Source organism: Plutella xylostella, chromosome 15 (assembly GCF_932276165.1).
Source record: "Plutella xylostella chromosome 15, ilPluXylo3.1, whole genome shotgun sequence".
Classification (NCBI taxonomy): Eukaryota; Metazoa; Arthropoda; class Insecta; order Lepidoptera; family Plutellidae; genus Plutella; species Plutella xylostella.
Genome location: NC_063995.1, coordinates 10100312 through 10116233, shown reverse-complemented (window position 1 = coordinate 10116233; position 15922 = coordinate 10100312). Strand labels below are relative to the sequence as shown.

General features: G+C 44.4%; 1 protein-coding gene across 2 annotated transcripts in view; it reads right to left on the bottom strand.

The window, feature by feature from the left end:
* The window catches only part of LOC105387746 (UDP-glucose:glycoprotein glucosyltransferase), a 25139-nt gene extending 9217 nt beyond the window's left edge, over positions 1 to 15922 (bottom strand). Inside the window, exons 1-22 of one of the 2 annotated variants that reach the window (XM_048625794.1) lie at positions 15406 to 15921; positions 15060 to 15313; positions 14451 to 14630; positions 14046 to 14233; positions 13215 to 13299; positions 12709 to 12828; positions 12140 to 12353; positions 9064 to 9167; positions 8478 to 8594; positions 7805 to 8026; positions 6956 to 7144; positions 6574 to 6767; positions 5336 to 5451; positions 4912 to 5060; positions 4339 to 4524; positions 3068 to 3103; positions 2435 to 2577; positions 2125 to 2219; positions 1801 to 1961; positions 1360 to 1499; positions 713 to 922; positions 162 to 386 (exon numbers count right to left, since the gene is read on the bottom strand). In XM_048625794.1, the coding sequence (XP_048481751.1) occupies positions 162 to 386; positions 713 to 922; positions 1360 to 1499; positions 1801 to 1961; positions 2125 to 2219; positions 2435 to 2577; positions 3068 to 3103; positions 4339 to 4524; positions 4912 to 5060; positions 5336 to 5451; positions 6574 to 6767; positions 6956 to 7144; positions 7805 to 8026; positions 8478 to 8594; positions 9064 to 9167; positions 12140 to 12353; positions 12709 to 12828; positions 13215 to 13299; positions 14046 to 14233; positions 14451 to 14630; positions 15060 to 15313; positions 15406 to 15658 (3581 nt within the window). In that variant the 5' untranslated portion in view covers positions 15659 to 15921. Of the gene's footprint in view, positions 1 to 161; positions 387 to 712; positions 923 to 1359; positions 1500 to 1800; positions 1962 to 2124; positions 2220 to 2434; positions 2578 to 2924; positions 3104 to 4338; positions 4525 to 4911; positions 5061 to 5335; positions 5452 to 6573; positions 6768 to 6955; positions 7145 to 7804; positions 8027 to 8477; positions 8595 to 8946; positions 9168 to 12139; positions 12354 to 12708; positions 12829 to 13214; positions 13300 to 14045; positions 14234 to 14450; positions 14631 to 15059; positions 15314 to 15405 lie in introns of both variants that reach the window. The other variant, XM_048625793.1, reaches the window with a different exon arrangement.

Sequence of the window (15922 nt, the reverse complement as noted above, 5' to 3'; positions counted from 1 at the left end):
TACTGTCATAATATCCACGCTTGACAGGCAGTTTGGAGCACAATGACGTAAATAAAAATATCTGTCTCCAAAAAATATCTACATAGGCCGGGGGTAAAACCCGTGATGCAGTTTGTTACGCTGCTTAGATGTTCAACCAAAATCACTCTCAAGCAACTCACCCAACAATCTCATAGATCTCTTCACTCCGGCCGGGCCGCAGCCTCAGTATCCACGCTCCGGGGTTGGCCTTCAGCTGGAAGTAGCCCAGGTTGGCCATCACGATGGTGTCCATGAGGTCGGGCGTCTCTCGGGTTCCTAGCACTAGTTGGAGGCCGCGGGGAGGGGTGCCTAGGGTGGTGTCCCATGCGTGGCCTTCGAGGAGCAGGTATTCTAGCTCGAATTCGCTGTGGGATAAGGTCGGGTTTTGATTGACAGAGTATGTTGTGTTGTTGTTTGTATGAGAGATAAATAAAATACTGTTTGACTAATTGTGTGTATGTTGTTGTTTACCACGCGTGGCCTTCAAATAAGGAGGATGTACTTTAGCTCATACGCTCTGGGAGATAAGGTTGATTTTTAATTGATAGGATACAATAACAGTTCGTTAACAGAATATTATGCCGAGTTTTTTAACGATGATTAAGGCGATTAAAAAACTGACTAGCGCCGCCAATTTAGCTTGCGTTTTTTTTACAATGATTATGTTTATATTAATAAAAACCAAACTCACCTATGCACAACAGTATCCACATCAGCCAGCCTGATATTATCCAGATCGTACACACTCTTCACACATTCCACGAGCCAGTTGGGCGGAGTCCTGAGCTCCATGGATAGAAGCGGCGCGTGCGGCAGCCGGGCGAACCGGGCCAATGCGCCGCCGGTTTGTGACCCGGACGGGGTGAACTGGAGCTCCGGTTCAAGGACGTAGCGGTAGAAACTGCGGATGTGGGGGGTGGGTTAATATGTGGGTGTGATTATTATGAACGAAGGATATTGAAGAACCAAGATTTTCTCTCTGGTATCCTGGTGACTGTTAACTAATTGGATGCTCTAGTTTCTGTAGCCTTTCTCTAGCGGTTTTTAGTTTATATGGCAAACGAGAGGCGGCATATCAAACTTATTATGCGATAAGACCGCCTTTTTGTACCCTAGTTAAGTGTCTATGTAAAATTGTTAATTATTTCTTGGTGTACAAATAAAGAGTACTCTATCTATCTATCTATCTATCTATTATGCCTACCGGGCTAAATCCACGTAGGCTTAACAAAGGACTCTCCAATTTCAAATGGTTACAAATTCCCCAACTACAACGGCTACAAGGCAATAAGCAACAATTAGCATTTTGCCAACTTATTAGGCGGCATCTATACATACCTCTTAAGCGGCATATCGGAGTTCTTGTCCTGCGGGTTGAGGAACAGCTTGACGCGGCAGTTGACCACCTTGCGCAGCACCAGCAGCAGCGGGGCGAGGCGCTGCGCCGCCGCTGAGGCAGGGTCTAGCACTGCTACCATCTGCGGAGGGGGGGATTGGTGTTGTTGAGTAAGTTGGAGTGACGGGACTAGGTGGTTAATGGCTGGAGCCTCTCATGCAGTTTTTTTCATGACTGCCAAATGCATCTGTCTGAAATCGATGCATCAAGCAAGGCAATTTACGCAATGACCCTGATATCACAAGGAATATGCCTTAATTTTATACCCAATTTTTTACAACACGATTGAAATCTTAGCGCGGCAACGCTGATTAAATCACGCGCTATCATTGGGCACATTGTGTCAGCTGCAATAAGACGCCGCACTGTGATTGGTCACTCACCTCAATAGCGGCTTCATCAGGATACAGCGGGGGCAAGTCCACCAATGAGTGTTCTGTGCGCAGGCCGGCTGGCAGCGGCGTGCGTGAGTGCGCCCCGCGTCCCGCTACTACTGATATCACCTTCAGACGGGCGTCTGGGGTTAAGTCGATGAAGTCGTCTTCTGTGGGTCAGATGAAGTAAGATAAATATAGTAATTTCTGTGATGTGTATGAATAATACCATGGAACATAATATTTAAAAGTTTTTATAACTTAGTTCACAACACCCTGTATTAGTATTAAAATTAAAGTATCAATTACAAATTAAATAAGTTGAATAAGTACCTTCATCATCATCATCATCTGTGACTTCGTTGGTTTTCGATTTCTTCTTATCGAAGACTTCGCTTAGTTTGTCTCCGTACGTCTGACTAGTGAACCTGAAAATTATGTGATATTTGTAAATGAAGTTGATATCGACAATACCATAAATAATTACACATCGCAGCCGTAAACTAGAGAACTGTCGGAGGGCGTTTATAAACGTATAGCGACCGAGCAACATACCACCGAATGGCGTCGTTCACACCTCCAACGCAACCTAAAATGCCCTCAAAATAGAACAATGGAAAACTTTCTTGAATTAAAGTCTAACCTTTCAAGCAGCGCAAAGTCGTCCAGCACAAACTTGTCGGTCTCCGCTAGTGGTCCGATCATCCTCGCGTTGTGCACCACGGCGCGGGCCGACGCCCTCAGGTGCAGGCTGCGGGAACACAGTACTCTGGCCGCTTTGAGCACCCACTCGTATAGTACAACCCGCAGCAAGAGTATAGGGTAGAAGTATACTCGGTGAAAGCCCGCTCATAAGAAAATAGAGCATAATAATGTGATACCGCTGATTGTCTGTCGTTGTCCGAGCGCGCTCGAATCTCGTTTTTACACATTGCGAGCAGCATTCGAATAGAATAGTCACTTGTTGCTGCGCACTCTATAAGATACCCTGTTCAAGAGCAGTCTGGGCGCGATTATGTCGCAATAAGCGTAAATAGCAACATACTGCCCAAATGGCGCCATTCACACCTCAAACAGGACCTAAAAATTGCTGTCAAGAACTTATGATAAGTAGGTATTACAGTAGAAGTTACCTTTCAAGCAGCGCAAAGTCGTCCAGCACAAACTTGTCAGTCTCCGCTAGCGGTCCGATCATCCTCGCGTTGTGGACCACGGCGCGGGCCGACGCTCTGAGGTGGAGGCTGCGGGAACATAGTACTCTGGCTGCCTTGAGCACCCACTCGTACTTGTGTAGGTGCGGGACGAGCTCCGGCTGTGGGAGAGAGATGGGGGTATGTTTGTTAGCTGCGTTTGTGAATGGGGAAGAATGAGGAGGGGAAAGTTTTGTGGGTGGATTGGTGTTACATTGTAACGTTGTCAATCAGATGTCTTTCTCCGTGGAATGGGATATAAATACTAATTTTAAACCACGTTAAAATCCTATTTACTTCAGTATCTACACTTGCGGGTGTCACTCAATAGCAATAGGAAGCAATTTTAGATTGCTTTAGGGTTCTTTAAATGTCGTGAATTTTTGCCATCTTTCGCGTTCCGTATGAAAAGTATGTACAAATGAGGGATCGCATCATATATCCGGAGTAATACCATATTACATAAGACACCCTAAAACTGCCGACGCTTTTACCCTGCACCTACAACACTCACCAGTATATCGCAGGTCTGCTTCTCGTGGCAGCCCTCGTCATCCAGCAAGCCGGCCACGTACTGCGCGGCGCGCGGCGGCGGCAGCGCCGTCACCGCGGCTAGCACTACTTTGTTCAGTGACTTGTCTACTGAGGACGAGCTGGCTACATACTGGACTAACTTAGTGCTTCAAGTAGGTAATCTGTACTAGATTGCACTTGTCGCTCTACTATCTACGTGGATACCCTTGCTGACCAATACAAGGCAATAAATTAATGTAGTGTAGGGTTTTTCAAACATTGCGCGGATTTCACAACGCACGCGTTTATTTCCGCCATCTTTCAGCGTTCCGTATGAAAAGTATTTAAAAAAGCGGGTGTCACGTTTCAAGAGCAATCTCATGTAACATTTACGACACCCTAAAACAGACCCATCATCTACGGCACTCACCAATATATCGCAGGTCTGCTTCTCGTGGCAGCCCTCATCATCTAAAAACCCGGCCACGTACTGCGCGGCGCGCGGCGGCGGCAGCGCCGTCACTGCGGCTAGCACTACTTTATTCAGTGACTGGTCTACTGAGCCGGCTGGACGTACTGGTTGTCCTTAATGCTTCGAATAATCTCTAACGTACTTTACTTCTTCCGATGTTTTAGTAGATACTGGACGACTAAGACATCGTAGGTCAGCTTTATTGCGTGTTTATGTTTATGTACGCTACGCTTTATCTACCATAGACACCCGCGGACGTTTTATTTCTTCCCATTTTTCTGCGTCTCTCATGAAATTCTCATGAATAAGGAGCGTGTGCGTGATGGAATCCCGGCAGTATCTAAAACAAATAACCCAGTCTACAAGACTCACCAGTATATCGCAGGTCTGCTTCTCATGACATCCTTCATCATCTAACAACCCGGCCACGTACTGCGCGGCGCGCGGCGGCGGCAGCGCCGTCACCGCCGCTAGCACCACCTTGTTCAGTGACTGGTCTACTGAGGATGAGCCGTCGACGTTGGGGATGAAGGCGACGCGGATGCCGGTTGATTCTCGCTGGAAGAATAAAGATTGATTGGTAAATTAGCCTTGTGGAAGTGGCAGTGGGGTAGTTATATCTGAGGAAGATCTGATATCCGCTTTTATAAAATAGTTTTTGAGTGGAATAGTGAGATGGTATTGTCTAATTCATGAATACCGAGAATATAGTTTTATGACGTCGGGGTCACCAATTTGCCACAATAATGCATGCAAGAAGAAATGAGACTACTAAAATGACTTACATGTCACCAATAGTCCTTATCCTTGAATATAATACATGAAAGAATGTGGTAGCAACAGAGCTCCTTCGGAGAACTATTAAATCTAATGGATTATTGGCTGATCATGATTATGACGTGTGCTCCAGATTCTATGAATATCAATATTACTTTCAAAACATACCATATAAGTCAGGGCGTCTTTCAGCAGTGTCCTAGAGTCCTTATTGTTCAGGTCTCCAATGATCCAGATGGTCTGGGTGATCTTCTCTTGTTTGGTTGCTTTCGTGAAATACCTGAGTAGAGGCAGAGCGGTGGCTAGCGCGTCCCGACCTGTGATAATGAATAAGGGATAATAGTCAACTTAAGAATACTTTAGAGAAACTCCAAAGTTTTATTCATAGACGATTGCAATGTCCATTAGGAGACCACTTGTTATGGTAACTAGGTTTATGCACGTGCACCTATTTTTACATATTATGAAACAGACAGGTACATTTATGCAAAGATAAACCATACATTCACTCAAGATGCTATTCCCAACGTTTATTTTTTATTTTATTTTTATATCAACCCTTAAAAAATAAGAATATAAAACACCCGCTCACCAGTCAAATGCATCAGCTTGTGTATCTTGTCCTCGGTGAACAGTTCGACGGAGGCGGGCGTGCCCGACAGGTCCAGGTACTGGGACGACTCCGAGCCTAGCACGCGGCGGTTGAGTCTGCAGAGGAGAAAGAGGTGTTATTGGGTGTTTTGTAAGGGTGTCTACAATCGGTACACCTGGCCAAGCATGGAGTTTAAAGCTGAAAGCTCCAGACTTAGGGGAGACCTTTTTAAGTGAACCAGCACTACATAGTTACTGGTGCAGCGATTGCAAGATTTTCGGACCTCCGGACGTTGCGTATCGTCAATAGTCACTGTCAAAATGTAAGGCAAATTTGTTAGTTCCGAAAGTGAGTACGTTGGCGCTGTTATTTTAACATATGTTTGTGTAGTATCGAAAATAGTATCGAATTGCCACGTTAGCCCGTGATAGGCCCTCAGCACTACTATCTGTGGGTATTGCTTGCACAACTGGGCACAATATGCGGAGGCTTCTGAGGTAGTAACGTCACTAGGGCCTCCTCCAGCCGTCACTGACTACACCTGTGTGTGTGTCTGTATGTCACACACCTGGGCACAATGTGCGGCTGCTTCATGAGGTAGTCCACCGGGCTGTCCGCGCCGTGTGGCGGGCCAGTGACGTCACTAGGGCCTCCTCCAGCTGTCACCGACTACACCTGCGTGTGTGTCTGTATGTCACACACCTGGGCACAATGTGCGGCTGCTTCATGAGGTAGTCCACCGGGCTGTCCGCGCCGTGTGGCGGGCCAGTAACGTCACTAGGGCCTCTTCCAGCTGTCACTGACTACACCTGTGTGTGTGTCTGCATGCTACACACCTGGGCACAATATGCGGCTGCTTCATGAGGTAGTCCACCGGGCTGTCCGCGCCGTGTGGCGGGCCAGTGACGTCACTAGGGCCTCTTCCAGCTGTCACTGACTACACCTGTGTGTGTGTCTGTATGTCACACACCTGGGCACAATGTGCGGCTGCTTCATGAGGTAGTCCACCGGGCTGTCCGCGCCGTGTGGCGGGCCAGTGACGTCACTAGGGCCTCCTCCAGCTGTCACTGACTACACCTGTGCGTGTGTCTGTATGTCACACACCTGGGCACAATGTGCGGCTGCTTCATGAGGTAGTCCACCGGGCTGTCCGCGCCGTGTGGCGGGCCAGTGACGTCACTAGGGCCTCCTCCAGCTGTCACTGACTACACCTGTGTGTGTGTCTGTATGTCACGCACCTGGGCACAATGTGCGGCTGCTTCATGAGGTAGTCCACCGGGCTGTCCGCGTCGGACAGCGCGCCGCGGAACACGGCCCGCTGCAGCCGCGCCGTGTGGCGGGCCAGTGACGTCACTAGGGCCTCTTCCAGCTGCTCGACGGACGCGGTCGGGTTGCCCGCGTCGTCCGCTAGGGGGACGCCGTTTATTAGCACCTGTGCAGGGGGGATGGGTTAGATATTAAAACTTTATTGTGTCATTTCAAGTTGGCAAGGGCTTTGACAAAGCTAAATTAGCAAAAGACAAAAAAGTAACTTTGTATTTTCTAACATAGACGTTGACATTGACGTTAGAAGTTGGCGCAGAAAATCAAGAGTAGCATAAAAAAGGAAAACCAACTAACCTCAGGGAACTTATTATTCCCGATCTTGTCGACAAACTCCTCGGCCAGCTGTTGTCCGAAATTGAACTCTGAGTCCTCGGCAATAAGGTCGTCAAGGTCCGCGCCAGCGCTTGCGTACTTCTTTAGATGTTTCTTGATCTGTTCTAGTGAAAGTTTCTCTGCTGACTTGCTCTCTGTGTTGTCCAGTAACTGTGGAGAATTGAGTTTTTAAAATTATGTGTTTATGTGGATATTTTAGTGCTGCTTCGTGAGGAAACCTGTTACACATCTAGATGTGTGCACCCACCAAACCGCAGCGGACCACTGTAAAATTGTTCAACCCTAGGAAAGGTAATTAGACTTTAAGGCGATAGTCAAAATATTCCATACGAGTGAGCCAGGTGCAGGGACTTACATTCCTGCAAAAAACAGAATACATAAGGCAATAGTCAATAATAGCATAAACTCACCTGAGTAAGGAAGTAGAAGGCCTCCTTATTGGAGTTCCTCTCCTGCGCGATGTAGTTGAAGGCGGCCCCCACGGCGGCCTCCAGCGCCGCCTCGCGCCCCCCCCGCCCTGCTGCCGGCGCCAGCACCAACCCCACTCGCACCGGGGTCGCATGCTTTAGGAGAGTCTCGCCGAGTTTTACACCGGGGTTTGAATTTGTATACCATCGCTTTTACGCTAACAGCTATTATGTCTAAACTCACAAACCTGCAGCGGACTAGCGTGTTGGGAAAAGATCCAGACTTGTAGACTTCAAAGAGATATACAAAAGGTCCCATTCGAGTGTGTCAGATTCAGGCACTTATACGACCTCAGTCAATAGAATATAACACTTATAACTTAATATAGCACAATTAACTCACTTGTGTAAGGAAGTAGAAAGCCTCCTTATTGGAGTTCCTCTCCTGCGCGATGTAGTTGAAGGCGGCCCTCACGGCGGCCTCCAGCGCCGCCTCGCGCCCCTGCCGCCCTGCTGCCGGCGCCAGCACCAACCCCACTCGCACCGGGGTCGCATGCTTTAGAAGAGTCTCTCCGAGTTTTAGCGGAGGGCCCGAGGCGTAGGAGATCGGGTCGATTACGATTACCTATTGAAGAGAGGTTTGGATTATAATAATATCTTTATTAAGTAAAACACATTACACAGTTACTAATAACTAAACTATACTAAGGCTAAAGTAGATGTCTCATAAAAGTTATTGTTTAGCCTCCACTGCCGAACTAGGTAAAAACCTGTATTTCAGCAAGTAGCGCCTCACCCACCAAAAATGACAAAAATAGCCATAGACAAAGGCAAAACTAGACTCGCTAAGTCTGTTATTATTCCATCAGCCTTAATTTGAGGAAATAGGCTACAGGGACGTTTCTTAACGTAACGCTAGCACGAAAGCTATCCTTTTTTTTTATTTTGGTCTATCAGGGGAGCACACTTCAAACTGCCCGAAAATTTCGACCAGCAAAAACCCGAAAACCCAGAAAAACACCTTTTGATCACCACAAAAACATCCACTAACCTACCGCTACACAAAATACACTCACATAATTATAGATATTCCTCCTCAGGTTCCTCAGCATGCCCGGGTAGGTGGGCCGCAGCAGCTCCATGTAGCTGGCGGGCCAGCGCCGGTAGCGCTCATCTGTCTCCAGGTCATTGACCCACGGCACCACTCCAGCAGATATACCTCCACGGGGAACTGTTCACTCATCTCGAGGGACATTCCTTCAGAGTGAAACGGAGCTAACCGCGACTCGCGCTATATCTTTGAATGAAACGTACCGATTGCAAGAGAGCTACCCGAAACTAGCGGTGCTTTTCAAACTGCCGAGAGCGGATGCGCTAATCGCGACTCTTTCTCTTTGCATGAAACATACCAATTATCGATTATCGCAAGACAGCTACCCGAAACTAGGTTCGCTCTTTAAAATGCCTAGATATCTAGATAACCCGTAATAAACCCCAATAAAATACCCTTAGATCACCACAAAAACGTCCATTAAACCCACTCACATAATTATAGATATTCCTCCTCAGGTTCCGCAGCATGCCCGGGTAGGTGGGCCGCAGCAGCTCCATGTAGCTGGCGGGCCAGCGCCGGTAGCGCTCGTCTGTCTCCAGGTCATTGACCCACGTGACGGCCGAGTCACGGATGTCCAGACCGTATTCTTCGACCGGGAATTGTTCCCCCATCTCGAGGGAGAGCAGCTTGTTGATCAGGGTTTTGGAGAGGCCTGCGGGAAGAGAGGTTGATTTAGATGTGTCATGTTTATTGATGCAGTTGTTTAGGGCATAAAAAACTGCGAATCGACGCGCTGTGAGCTCGCAATATGCATGACGTTACGTTCGTTTTGGTCCTATGGAGAAGCTGCAAGTGGGAGGGAGATCTGGTTGGCTCGAGACCGCAGTTGACCGATATATACAGGTGTTGCAAAAAGGGTATACTAAGCCGAAACCTACATCAGGGTGTCCACTCAGAATGCACCAAAAATTTTTCCCTGACTTTCCCTGACCGTTTCAAAAAATTTCCCTGACCGAAGATCAAAATATAAACCTAATTTAAGTAATTTGAACACGAAAGCTTCATTTCAAAGTTTTGTGTTCATTTGTTTGACACTTATTCAAACTTGACTGCGTAAAAAAATTATTTTTGGGGACCCTGTGTCCCCAAAAATTGTATATTGAGAGGGAAGTACTTTATAGCACTTGCTCGTCCATACAAAAAGAGAAAACGTTGGACTACTCCTAAATATTATCCAATCTCCATGAATTTTTAGGATATTGGCGACACAATAAATAATTTATAGTTTTTCACCTCAAGTAACGCATTCTGTGATCAAAACTGTGCCGAATGACGCCATTGTTGAATAAAAACAATATTTTTTTTTATGATACCCTAGAATATAATATTATGCTGAAGCGATTTACATCACAATCAAAAAGATTTGTTGATATTTACTTGGTGAATAACGATTTCTCCCGAATATTTTATTATAGCACCCATTTATCTCTATAGCACCCGAGCCCCGGGGCATGAGTGCACAAACGATAGCAAATGTTTTCCTCATTACCTATTTCTCAAGGTTCCCTCTTAAGCCTTAGGAGGCCATTCTGAACAACTTTCAAAAAAAAAATACTAATAAAACGCATCCGCCTTGCAGCTTGCAGCAAGTTGCTATACTGCCTAGTTTCATCATCATCATCATCATCAGCAGCCAATAATCATCCACTGCTGGACATAAGCCTCTCCCAAGGAGCGCCACAACACTGGGTCCTCGACCTTCCTCATCCAACCACTACCCGCCACCCGCCTAAGGTCGTCAGTCCAGCGGGCAGGAGGGCGTCCCACGCTGTTAATTGCCTGTTCGTGGTCTCCACTCGAGAACTCGTCTACCCCAACGGTTATCGGCTTCGGCAGATATGACCAGCCCACTGCCACTTCAGCTTGCATATTTTGACAGCTATGTCGGTAACCTTAGTCCTCTGACGGATAACCTCACTTCTGATACGATCCATCAGAGAAACCCCAAGCATAGCTCTCTCCATAGCACGCTAGTGACTAGTCTGCCTAGTTTAAGTCTAACTAAAATTTGACTGATTACCATCGAAGTAGATATTGAAACCGAAATTGAAACAGAACCATTTTTTTGTTGTATAGCACTCTCCTGCCTGACAAAGTTGTTAGTTGTGTAAGTATCTTTTTATGAAATTTGATTAAACATGCAGTACAAAATATAATAAAATTCGTTTTGCTCTGCTAAATTAGTAAAAAAAAAGTTATAGATTAATAGATGCTGCGCGGAGGCAGCGTATGCGGTCTCGCTGAGGTATAAAATAATTAGCGAATTGAGAACCTCCTCCTTTTTTCAAAGTCAGTTAATGAGTGCGGCTGCAGCGCGTCTGCACCAACAAAATCATGTTATTTTTTATTATAAACTTCTAAAATTCTTCAAATTAAATTTGTTTTGAATGTTGAGATGAGTCACCCTCTTTTGCATCAAACTGTATATACGGGACATAATTTTACCAGCTGAGTCTGGGGTCTAGCTAATCTTTTAGAATTACTACTAATTTTTTCTATCTGTTATATTTGATTAAATCACGATATAAACTTACCCCTTTATTCATAAAAAAGTTACTAGACGCTTTAGCTATTGAACTGTTCTGTCACTCTCTGACAGAGAACAATTTGTTGTTTGACAGAGAGGGACAAAACAGTTCAATAGCTAAAGCGTCCAGTAACGTTTTTATGAATAAGGGAAAGTTTATTTAAAAAACTTAATTAGTAAGGATCAGTCAAAAATATTCCAAATCTAAACGAGATTTTATTTTTTGACTTACTTATTTCACGTAAAAAAGAAGTATTACTAGTAAAGAAAAGTACCAAAATTATGTTAGAAAAGGGTCATTTTTCCCTGACTTTCCAGGTGGCCCATCAATTTCACTGACTTTCCATGACCACCTAGAGCTTCCCTGACTTTTCCCTGACTTTCCAGATAGTGGACACCCTGTACATGTGCAGCATGTTATATCTAAGCCCGAAACTGAAATCAGAATTTGAAAATTCGCGAAAAAAATATTCATTTTTCATACAAACTTCGTTGGTCACGTGACTTTTACTATGAAAAAAATTTTTTTTCGCGAATTTCCAAATTCTGATTTCAGTTTCGGGCTTAGATATAACATGCTGCACATGTAGGTTTCGGCTTAGTATACCAATTTTGCAACACCCTGTATAATGTGCAGCGGATTCATAGTACCAACGTCCTCCCTCAAACACCCACTCATAAGCATGCCTGGTATTGAAAGTGTCGACCTCTTATAGCGAGCTAATTTATAGGGCCGGCGACTATAGCGCAGCCTGGTGTTGAGTGGAGGAAACTATTGAAAGAATCCTGTGAAAGTAGCCTGTAGAATTTTCACTTACCTGCAATTCTGAGCACTTCACGAAACCTATGGTTTATCAATTCGCACCGTATTCATAGTCCGCACTCACCCATAGCGTGCAGCGTATTCATAGTCCGCACTCACCCATAGCGTGCAGCGTATTCATAGTCCTCACTCACCCATAGCGTGCAGCGTATTCATAGTCCGCACTCACCCATAGCGTGCAGCGTATTCATAGTCCGCACTCACCCATAGCGTGCAGCGTATTCATAGTCCTCACTCACCCATAGCGTGCAGCGTATTCATAGTCCGCACTCACCCATAGCGTGCAGCGTATTCATAGGGCCGACGTCGGCCCGCAGCGCGGCGAGCAGCGCCATGACGTCCACCTCCTCGGCGTCGTGCTGCGCGCCCGACACCAGCAGCAGCGGCTCGGCGGGGCGCAGGCCGAGCGCGGTCGACCAGATGTCTTGGTTGTGGAGAACTTCGTCGCGGAATGCTCGGGGCACGTTCACGTGGATTAGGGATTTTGTCTGTGGATTAATGACAGCTTTTTAAATACTTTCATACTTTCTTCTTGTTTTAAAATTGTATGGTAGTTAAGGCGCTTTATTTAATATTTATAATTAATCAGGGTAGTATCTACTAAATAGTGTTTGGTTAATGTGGAGTTTATGTGACTGATTTGATGCTCTTTGATCGACAAACGCATAGGCAATGAATGTAACAGCTGTCGCAAGACAACAGTACCACAATAAGTCGCATATTCGAAAGAAAACTTGAGAAACTTCGTCTAACTCTCGTATATATCTTTTATCAGGATCTCGGTGGGCTATTTTAGGCCCAGACAACTCTATCAAACTGGCATGTATGCCCACTATTGCCCACCTGCATAGGGAAGTTCTGCGCGATAGACGTGAGCACCTTGAGCGCCTCGTCGCCGCCCGCGTCGTGCGCGTCCGCCACCGCCGCCGCCGCCTGCATGCTTAGAGCTTGCATCTGCCACACCTGGGAGAAAGGATAAATAAAATTTCAGCACAGAAGTGGCATAAAAAAGTAATGTGTGGTTGGAAAAATAAGTAAACTGCGCTGTTCATAGAAGGCAAAAAAATATTCAAAATCAACACTATGCTATGGTATATAACTGTAATGTAACTTTGATTGCTTGTTTAGCATTGTCTGAAGTTACGGACTGTAATAAAATTATACCTAAAGTAACCTCCTGAGACCAAGAGACCATTCACAACTTTCACTTTTCGGCCGCTGCAAACTTAACTTTGTCTGAACCATGTTGTGGGCCTCATTATGTCATCGTATAAGGTCTCGGGGTCTCTAGAGGGTAAGTAATACAGGTAGAGGTAGTGGTAAACATCACGAAGAAGCTAAGGCCATACCTTGAGTGGAGACAATTCCTCGCTGGACTCGGACAGGTGGCGGCGGAACCGCTCGAGCGGCGTGCGCAGCGCCGGGAATAAGTTCCTGGAAGAAGTAGTTTCTAGTTCATGATCAATTGTTCAGGTCAGTGGAATAAGGGTAGCTAGGAGCCGGTGGGTAAAACTCTGTTGATCATTTATTTTCAAAGGGGTAAATAATTATGTAAACACCGACTATATCAGTGGGTTTATGCTGTGTGAATATAGGTTCTAGTTAGGCTCTGATAGTTCAAATAGATACTACTTTCGTCTGTTCGTCTCCTCTACCATCTTTGTGAGGTAGACTGTGTTCTTATCCTTCTAATACCTATCACATTTTATCAAAACATATTTTATGGGGTATTATGTACTTATATTGCCACGAAACACGCATTCTAGCTACTAAAGTCTGTTTCCATAAACAACTAGTATTTTTACGTCATTATCAGTTTAATTGCGTTGTCACTCCACTAAACTTTTCAGTTATGATCCTGCATAAACCCACCTCACCTAACTACGTCATTTTATGTGAGCATATTTAATACCCAAACATATTAGTGATATTGATATAGGCTTGCTGAAGCCAAGAAAATGCAAATTTATTATTGACTTCCAAAATATTTTACCAAAAATAGGTTTTTACTGTATTTTATGTAAAACTAATTAGGAGGAAGCAGATCTATGTATTCTTGCGTGTAAAATTAAACATTAGTAGCTTAATAGAATTATACTTTTGTCTAGCTTAGTTATAACTTAGTACATGGCATGGGTCTTAATTAATTCAAAGTGACATATTCTATCTAACATACTAACTTGAGCCTCCCAAAGTTGAATCCATCAATTTGGTTCTGCGGATCATTCTCATCCTCCTCCTCTGAGGTTTCTGCTGCCTCGCCGCCTTCCTCCTTCGGTGTGGAGTCATCCTGACTCTTGTACTCTGTGCTCTTGAGTTGCAGTTCCACTCCATACCCTGACAGCCGCAGCTTTGGCCTGCCACGAGGCTGTAGGAAAATATAGTAATATATAAAAAATGTGTAACAGATTCCAGAGAGCTAAATTGTGTAGATATAATAATTATAGTAGAAAATGGGATCAATCTGTTAGGAAATTTATGATGATCCGATTTGAGTTGATGGCTTTATCTAATGTGTTAGGAATTAGGGTATGTTTAGTAAGTTCAGTTTCACCTGCTTATTTTTTTTAAGTTCAGTAATTTACCTTAACATTCCATCTAACAACATAGTTGATGATTCCCTTGTCAGCATATGCAGCTAGTATTGTGTGCTTGGTCTTGAAGTCCACAGTGCCAAGCTCTCCGTAGAGGATGGCTGTGAGGCTCTTGTTGTCACTGCTCGGGTGAGTGTGGTCAAGGAGATATGTCTCTAGCTGGTGGTCCTCCTGGAAGTAGGGGTTTGAAGGTTTAAGGGAAAATTTATAGCATAATTGGATTTGGGTTTTAGTGATTAGTTTTGAATGAAAATTTAAGAAAAAGGATCTGCTTCTGTATTGCTATAAAGCTGGATTACCACTGTATTAATAATTCTTGCTATTTTTTAGACCCTGGATATAATGCAATGTTTGAATAATAGGTATTAATTGTGTTAAGTTTAATTTTCATATTACTTTCTATGCTGAAAGGTTTAGTTATTCAGTAATTATTTAGGTATATCATGGTATATTTACATTCTGGAAATATTATCACAGATGTTATTGCTTGCACTTAGTGTTTAAGTAAGTAAACTTAATTACCTATACAAAAAACGATAAGCCATTATTATCAGTTGTTAATTTTCTTACTCAAGATAACAAAAACACATGTGTACTTACAGGCTTGTACTGATCATAGGTTTTGAGTATATCCCTCAAGACTTCATCATCACAGACTTTTCTCGAGGCTATGGCTACAAAAGTGTCACATTTGACATCCTTGACTCCGTTTTGTACGGCTATCTGATCAAACATGCGGACTGCGGGTGACGTGATGTGCATGGACAGAGCCAGCTTGGCCATACGCAGCTGTGCCGGAGCCAGCAGTGTGGTGGCCACTCCAATGCAGGCATCATACTTCTGCTTATCAGTCTCTGTGAAGATAACATAACATCAGCTTCAGGTGTTCCAGTCAGTAATAGGAAAACTATAGTCAATCAAGGTAAACTGTGTAAAAAAAACTTACCCAAATTTTCTAGACTAACTTTCAAAGAGTTCACTCCATCCAGGAATGACCAGAAAAGGTCAGAGCTCTCTCCTGATAAGTATTCAGCTAGCTCCAACACCAGTGGGGTGGCTTCCCATTTAGCGCTCACAGACGTAGTTACAGACTTGGATTTCTTTTCAGCACTTTTTGGTGCGTCAGGGTTAGAGGCTAAACTGTCTGCTACAAGAACCAGCACCACAAATAATATATAAACGCCGGTTGCCTTCATCATCACTTTAACAATGCACGAATACAAGGAATTTTATGTACATTTACAGTGTTAAGTTGTTTAAATACATTATGCCGTTACCACATAATTTTATATGAATTATCAAACTAGTTATAATGATATCGTAAATATTTTATTCCGAAGTTTTTACAAATTCAAGGATCATGAAAAGGAAACCAAAATGAACCAATGACAGTTGACCACGGATAAAATCTAGGTTTGTTTTCTACACAAAATTTCCTAGTATTCAATTGGCTTGTCGTGTTG